Source organism: Erythrolamprus reginae, chromosome 11 (assembly GCF_031021105.1).
Source record: "Erythrolamprus reginae isolate rEryReg1 chromosome 11, rEryReg1.hap1, whole genome shotgun sequence".
In the NCBI taxonomy this organism is placed as follows: domain Eukaryota; kingdom Metazoa; phylum Chordata; class Lepidosauria; order Squamata; family Dipsadidae; genus Erythrolamprus; species Erythrolamprus reginae.
The window spans coordinates 21,440,293-21,449,191 of NC_091960.1; the positions used below are offsets into that span (position 1 = coordinate 21,440,293).

The 8,899-nt window shown below is 39.1% G+C and overlaps 1 protein-coding gene across 1 annotated transcript in view; it reads right to left on the minus strand.

The window, feature by feature from the left end:
* The window catches only part of CSMD2 (CUB and Sushi multiple domains 2), a 930,229-nt gene that overhangs the window by 124,853 nt on the left and 796,477 nt on the right, over positions 1 to 8,899 (minus strand). Inside the window, exon 49 of the mRNA XM_070764517.1 lies at positions 4,703 to 4,891. Within this exon, the coding sequence (XP_070620618.1) occupies positions 4,703 to 4,891 (189 nt within the window). The remainder of the gene's footprint in view (positions 1 to 4,702; positions 4,892 to 8,899) is intronic.

Below are 8,899 nucleotides of genomic sequence, written 5' to 3' on the forward strand. Positions count from 1 at the left end.
CACACCATGCTCACCAAGCAATGTCCACATAAACGGTAGTAAAACAAAATTGAAATCCACCACTGACTCATTACTTTTAAATCCAATTTAGACATTGGGATGTTTGTTCAGTTTTGCTGCAAAAGTTCTGAGAAGACAGATGATAAGTAGGTAGGTAGGTCCAATTACTTATGTCTTTTTATATATTAGTCAGGAAAGGTGCATATAATCTTCACTGTCTTTAAACATCTGGCTTGCTTACATTTAAAATCTTGCAGCAATCTTCATTCGGGTAATTTCTATGAATCCTATGTCCATATACAGCCTAGTTAGTCTCAATGTAGTTCTGCTCAGACCAAAAGCTAATTAAATAACTAGAGAAGGCCCTTGCCTTCCATCTACTTTGCTTCTAGTACAGATGGCCAGGCAGGAATGGACTCAGTTACAAGTTCTTCGATTTAGGCAAATGGTTCATCAAACAAGATGGAAACATCTCTGGTGCACTTTTGCATCAAAACAATGTTCTAATTGGAGAATTTAGCATCCTTTTGCAGAATATGGCATGATGGAATCTTTACAACAGTAAAACAGAACATCTGTTATTTTACAGATTAGGTTGGCAATTTAAGAGGAAAATTTGGGACCATCACCCAATAGGGATGAAGAAGGACTGAACAGAATTACTTAGATTATTAAAAAAGAATAGGCATTTGCTATTTATTTTTGTATTAGGGTTTATAGTCATCCATAAAAAATATTGGCATTTTAAGTTGAACTTAGCTATGTAGATGCTGGCATTTATCAGCTCCAGAATGCAAAGGAAATTAAAGAAGATTGGACAAAGCAGGAAGGCATCAGCAAAATGTTCAAACTAAAGGAACATATCATTACAAGTAGTCCTCAATTTATGAACAAAATTGGGCCCATAATTAGAAACCTAAATTATTGTAATTTGTAAGTCAAGATACCCATGTGACTGGAAGGAATTTTCTAGCCTTTTTTTTATGACTGTCGTTAAGCGACCCCAATCATTTAATTGGTTGGGGTTTTTTTTGCCAAATAGAAGCAAAACAAAATTGCAAATTGCGGTTATATGGGTGCAGAAGCCTAGAACTGGTTGTAAAACCTGACCCACATGGCATGTGGTCATGTAACCGTGGTGACCATTTACAGTGGTTGGGAGTGCTTTAAGGCTCATAAAGCACCCATCTTGTGGCCTTCCTCATTTTGAATGTTCCAAAAGTGCTTTTTCCAAAAGGCAATTGGACTTCGTTTTTCCTAGAACAATGATGGTGAACCTTTTTTGGTTTGCGTGCCACTAGGAGATGTGTCCATGTGCTAGCACACACGCACGTGCCCACACCCATTCCCTCCCACGCATGTGCACCACCTCCCCCCGTGCTGTCTTTGGTCATGTGCACAATCCTCCTCCATCTCCACACATGCACACCGGCCTCATTGAAGCTTGGGACAGTGAAAAAATGGGCAAACAAGCAAACTGGATGTTTGGAAAAACGCACTTCCGATTTGCTGTTGTGCTGTTTTTCACACTCCGGAGCTTTAGGAAGCCTCCAGGAGTACAAAAAACAGCACAATGGGCAAACCAAAAGTCCATTTTCTGAACTTCCGGTTTGCCCATTGGGCAGTTTTTTGCACTCTGGGGCTTCAGGAAATGTGCGCTGGAGCTGACATAGGGCAATGTCTCACGTGCCCTCCGATATGGCTCCGTGTGCCACCTGTGGCACGCATGCCATAGATTGGCCATCATGGTCCTAGAAGATGTTTTCTTCCAACAAGCTTCTTCAGTTTACGAATAGATGACTGGTCAATTTAAGTCCTTCCATCCTCCACCACCATTCAGTCAGAACTGAAGCAGTTTATCAGATGAGTCCAGTTGCCTTTTGAAAAAACACATATGGGACAACCATGACCTGGATGACTGAGAATCTCCATAGACTAAGTTTGAATGGTTACAAAACAACCAATTATTAAGAAGGACTGTAGCTACATGACTTTTGACAAAGATTTGCCAGGAAATATTTGATGCTACTTCATATTTCTTGGCATTAATATATTTCCAAAATCCTGCTTGAAGGAAAAAGCATCCAGAATTAAAGCCAACGATTTGCCAGTTCTTTAAAGACCCCAATTCCCGTAGCCTGGAATGAGTTTACAAGGGCAGCAAAAAACTTTAATCTGATTGTGAAAACCTGAAAGCAGCTACTGTTTAAAGAATCAGAGAAATCAGGTCCCTGAGAGATGCTAAGAGGAAGAGTGGCTAGAGGTCAAGGGAAGCAATAAACGAGCAAGGAAGTCTGTTTTGGAAAGAGCTCAGAGAAGCAGGGAGGTTGAGGGGTGGCTGGCTGGCTGGTTACCAGGAGCTTGAACAAATGATTCTGCCTTACTGAACCCCAAGGAACAAGGCTATTATTGCAAATGAATCTGCTCTAAATGAAGCTTAAGTAAGTCAGACAATCTAATCAGACAATCTCTGATCTTTATCTTCTGGATATCTTTATCTTCTTTTGGATCTCAATGGGTGAGAGGTTTACAGGGAATGTTCTTTCAGCTTTATTCAACCCTGCCAGGTCTCAGACTAATGATTGGGGTGTTCGCAGTAAGTAGCACCTCTCATCTTTGAGCTGTGTTACATGTTTGGAGAGAAGGCATGCACCTGGATATGATTTTTAAAGGAAAGAAAATAATGCATAATTATGGGCTTCACAAGACTGGCCTAAGACAAAATATGGTTGATCTGGTTTGTGAACCCAGATGCTGTAATTTTGTGAATTTTGTGAATTCGGGATTTATGGCTAACTCTTCCAAGTGAACCACAACCATTCTGGTTTATTTAGGTAAAAATGTGATCTAAATTAATGAATCGATAGATCTAATGTTCTTGAACAGGATAGCAGAAGTAATTGTGGCTATAAATACTGAAAAAGATGAATAGAAGTGCCCTGGTTGTTTGGATCCCTAACATTCATGCTAATGCCTCTGAGACTGTCCTTGTGTCATAAACCAGGGCTTTAGTCCCTTATTTCCCAAACAATTGTAGGAACCTTTAAAATAAAAAAAATTACCATAGCTCATCAAACTTTCATCCATTCATATGCCTTATGAAGAAACTGATATTAGTGCAAATGTGTAGGTATCATGTTTCAAGATATCTAACAATTGTTTAGTATTGCAGTACCATACCATGAAGAAATGTGACCTAGGAGTGGTCAGTAGGCTGAGAGACACTCAAAGACATTTCTGGAAGAGAACAATCAAACTCAAGTTGCTGCAGAGAAGCAAGTTCTATTTCGAATGAGCCAGATGTGCTTCTCATTTCCTTCATCTAATGCAGCAGCTAATAAAGCAAAATAAATAAAATGCACATCCTATAGTTATCGTCTCTACAGGAAGCTCTGCTAAAACTTTCCTCATTTTTCAAAGCAATATCTGCATGATGCTGAAAACTCTTTAATTATGGAGTCCTTGGTGTTCTGTGAGTTTGGTCGTTCGCTGAAGATGTTACCTGGTTGGGTAGCAAAATATCTCTTAGAGAGCACCAAGGACACCACAGTTCAACCTTCTGCTACAGATATTTTCTTCTATTGGTACTATTTGATTATTATTAATCCAGGGCATCCATTATATCTCATGGAGGCCCTGGGTTCTATCCATTAAAATTAGCTGACTCTTCATTCCAGAAGACAATGATAATTAATTCCTGCCTTTGCAAGTAAAGACATATTGCATTGATGGGTTTTAATGTGCGGCTTCTGGTGAGTTTTGAAAATTATAGTTGCCATGGCAACTTCAGGTGTGCTGACCAGGCTGAACTGCTTCTTTCATCAGATCACTCTCCCCTCTTTAGTTCTCTTTCAAGGAGAAAGGGGTATTATTAGTAAGACTTGCATAGCTCTGCTCTGCTCAGATAAATGGTGCAAAGTTCAATAGAAAGACCTGGCGGCGATTAAAAACTAGCTTAAATCTGCTCCATTTTGGAAAACTCCAAGGAATTACTCTTTTAGGCTTTATCCAAACCTTTCTGCTGAGGATGAAGTCACACTTAGCTTTAGATTTCCTTTTGATGGGTAGTTTGGGGGAAAGCTGGGAGATTGTTGTGAGCCGCCCCGAGTCTGAGGAGAGGGGCGGCATACAAATCTAATAAATAAATAAATCCTGCAACAATTTTGAAATTCACCTTTATTCACCTCTACCCCCAATTAGAAAACAAATGTTTCTGATGCCAGGTTTCATTGTGACATTGGAAATAGGATGTACAGGATAGTTAAATAATCCAGGGGTCTCCAACCTTGGCAACTTTAAGAGTTGTGGACTTTAACTCCCAGAATTCCTCAGCAAGCTGGCTGAGGAATTCTGGGAGTTAAAATCCACAACTCTTAAAGTTGCTAAGGTTGGAGACCGCTGGAATAATCCAATCAGCTAACATAATATGGAATCAACGAATAGGTCAGAGCAGATGCAAAAATCACAGAAATAATCAACCCATCTGTCCACTCCAATACAGAGAAAGAAAAAAACCGTCTTGCCTGAGTTAAATTCTAATATTGGGGACATATAAAATTTATGCAACATTTTGGGTATTAGGATAGACAGCCCTTTTAGACCTTACATTATTATAACACCAGACCTGTTGCAGTAGATTACTGTCAAAAGGACAGGGTGGGATAACCGTTCAAAGAAACAACAGGAAGTATACACCACACACCTTGACACAGAGGAATGGCTTTGTTCCAGTGGTGGTAACCCTGGGGGTGTCTCGAACATGTTGAAAAGCTGTGGCCAACAAGACGGTAGCCGGTGTCACAACCGAACCAAATGGTGCTTCCTGGCTGCAGTCCGGAGTGGCTGAGGATAGAGCCATGGAGAGGTGCTGGAGGGAGGCTGCAATAAGGGGCTAGACAAGTGGGAGGAAAACATACATATGTATATACTCAAAAGCTCATGTAAAGAGAAATGGCTTTGTTCAACTCTACTCCTTGTAAATCTCAGGTGTAGACCTTTGGCACAGTACCTCCATGCCACTATGCCTTTGGTAATAAACCAGACCCAAAGACGCAGCTCACATTCATACATTAAACCAGTTTCGTTTTATCACACAACCTCAAAATGGATGGACTATAGCTCTCATATTTTCCCAGTTGGCATAGATATATTGCTGAATGTGCTGACAGCTGAAGTTCATACTTGTATGAAACATGGAAGGTAATAATAGTATTAATAATAATTTCATATAGAATAGAGCCCAGTGTCTAAGACATGTTATTTAAGGCCTTCAGACATCAGCTGGTATCATACACTCCACTGTATAGTGTCACTATTCAGAGACACTGTGGTTTCTGTATTCCAAAAAGGCTGTTTTCTCAAATTCACCTCGAGGCAAACTTTCCACTGATTGGTCATTCTTACTTCTGGGTTTCCAAACCATGCTGAGTTTTCTCCCAATAGGATTTATGTTATAGACCCAGCCTGCCTTTTTCATCTTTTGTTACTTACCAACACAGCCTCTTTCAACTTGGTGCTCTCCGGATGGCTTGGAAATATAGTTCCCAGAATTCTCTGCTACCATGGCTGTTGGTTAGCTGGGAATTATTGTAGTTGTGGCACCAGCACATTTGGAGGGCACCAGATTGTAGGAAGCTGTCTTAAAACATGGTATAAATTAATAAAGCTAAACAGAAGCATTTGTACAACCAGGGTTGACTTCTTAATGGTATTAACGAGGACCCGGATTGTGGGGGCAATATGCTGGCTCTGTTAAAAAAGTGCTATTGCTAACATGTTGTAAGCCACCCTGAGTCTAAGGAGAAGGGGGGCATAAAAATCAATCAATCAATCAATCAATCAATCAATCAAACAAACAAACAAACAAACAAACAAATAAATACATAAATTTAGAGACTATGACTCTATAAGTTTTACCCAAAACAGATTTTTCCTTCTTCCACCACTTTTTCAATTAGACATACATATGCATACCCTCATACCTTTACAATCCAGCTATATAATGAAAGTCACCATTTCAGTCATAAATATAGCACTCATTACTGGTAATACGAAGGTTATCCGGAAAGTAAGGTTACAACATATGTAGCTTTCACGGAATAATGTTCATGGGGAAGTTGGTATTACTATTGTGTAGCAGGAAGCTAGCAGAAGAGAACGAACAGTGTCAGTGGTTAGTAGATCATTGACTGGCATTGTGGGGAGGGCTAGAGATGAGCGTCCTCATTCCATTTCCCTCTAAGTGCGAAGTGTGTGCTGTAATACGCTACCTGAATGCTAAGAGCATGAATGCTGCTGCGATTCTTTGCAAAATTGTTTCAGTTTATGGAGAAGATGCCAAAAAATTCAAAACTCAGCAATCATAAAGAAAATTCTTGAAAAATTGTTGAACAGCGATCAGAGTGAAGATTTTCTTCAATTTTCTGCACTACGTCATCAGTCACAATGGACAGCTGTCCACTTCTGTCTTGTGAATTGAAATTCCATACCCATTTTTTCACACACTGTCTTGACATCAGACCCTCTCCATAAACTGAAACAATTTCATGATGAATCGCAGCAACGTTCATGCCCTTAGCATTTGGGTAATGTATTACAGTGCGCACTTCGCACTTGGAGGGAAACGGAATGAGGACACTCATCTCTAGCCCTCACCTCAATGCCAGTCAATGATCTACTGACCACTGGCACTGTTCATTCTCTTCTGTTGGCTTCCTGCTACACGATAGTAATACCAGCTTCCCCGTGAACATTCCCCGTGAGAGCTATGTGCCTTGTAACTTTACTTTCCAGATGATATATGGCCTTACCAATACTGCAGGCTATGGGATGCTGATTATATTGAACCAAGTCAAACTATTAACAATTGTGAAAAGAGATTGGAGTGAAGTTAGTGATTTAAAAGGGCATTTTGATGGAAGTTCTGAAGAAGACAAAGTCATGGAACTATGAGGTTCATCCCTGACATTTCTCTTTTACTGGTACTTAAAATTATCACAATGCCCTCTATTTTTCACAAATGTCCTCTATTGCCTCCATAAAAGATCTGATCTCACTTCCTTCCAAACAGTTTCCCTCAGCAGCTGTTGTGATGATCTTTCAATAAGATCCCCAAAGAAGTTTATTTATAATTATTAATACTTAGCGACACTTTATTCTACTTGGCTAATCTCATAAAGCACATTAGATCTCCTCAATACATGGATGGAAAAGCCACCAGGAAATTCCAGTACTAGGGGTTAAATTGAAAAGTTCAAAAAAAATTCTAGTAAGAGATCTCACTTCACTTCCTTACTGTTTCCAAAAAACTATACAGTTGAGTTTGACTTAAAAGAATTAAATGAGGCAGTGGCAAAGTTAACTCACTTTCTTTTTTATTCAGAAATTTGGAAGTTATGGTGAGCAAGCCTAAAATTTCAATTTAAGGAGAAAAAATATCCAGAACAGTGAAAAACATTTTTAAAGATATTGATATTGATATGCTTTCCATAATCAATAGAACTTCTCCCAGAGACAGAAGAAATTATGTTCCCAACATGCATCTTTGTGGAGCATAGAAACATCGCTTGGTGTTCATGTTAGATTCACCTTCCTGGTGTCATCCAAAGAAAAGACAGGAGATTGTTAGATTCCCTGACCCATATTTTTTGCTTAATTGTTAATCTAAGAATTTAAATGCTTAGATATTGATATACTTTGCTCATCCTTAATGTTAGAAATACATAATTTAAAGCACTGCAGATATTGCAGAACTACAAATCCCAGAATGACTTTAATATAAGTCATGCTTCTCATCACTGCTGATCATTGTAATACAACCACTTTTGGAGTAGCTCTCATCAAACTCTGTTATGAGTCAAAACCAATACATCATAAGTCAAAACCAATACATCACTTAAGTCAAAACCAATACATCACAGAGATAAAGCACAGCTGCTCAATGCCTATTTTGCATCAGTCTTCACACAACAAGGAACCACCAACCAACCAACTTGCAACTCAACTGCAATAAATAGCCCCAGAACTGAACTCAACATAAATAAAAACACAATAAGGGACCACTTTGCTCATCCTTAATGTTAGAAAAATATAATTTGAAGAACTCCAGATATTGCAGAACTACAAATCCCAGAATCTTTTACTATAAGTCATGCTTCTCATCAATGCTGATCATTGTAATACAATCACTTTTGGAGTAGCTCTCATCTAACTCTGTTATGAGTCAAAACCAATACATCACATAAGTCAAAACCAATACATCACAGAGATAAAGCACAGGTGCTCAACGCCTATTTTGCATCAGTCTTCACACAAAAAGGAACCACCAACCAACCAACCTGCAACTCAACTGCAATAAACAGCCCCGGAACTGAACTCAACATAAATAAAAACACAATAAGGGACTAATTGTGGGAGCTCAATGAGTACAAATCGCTAGGACCAGAGTCCTAAAAGAACTGGCAGACACCATCGCAGAACCACTTCTCCTCATCTACCAAAAATCCTGGACCACAGGAGATTTACCGGAAGACTGGAAATGAGCTGATGTAGTCCCCATCCACAAAAAAGGTAAAAAGACTGACCCAGGTAACAACAGACCAATAAGTCTGACTTCTATACCTGGAAAAATACTGGAGAAAATAATAAAAAAACCTTTGCCACTACCTAGAAACAACAAGATAATATCCAACAGCCAACATGGGTTTGTCAGAAACAAATAATGCCAAACCAATCTCATATCATTTTTCAACACCATAACCAAATCAGTAGACCAACACAGTGTATTTGACCTCATATACTTGGACTTCAGCAAAGCTTTTGATAAAGTAGATCACAATCTCCTAATCCACAAATGAGAAAAAAATGGGGTAGACTACAACATATGCAGATGGATAAACAG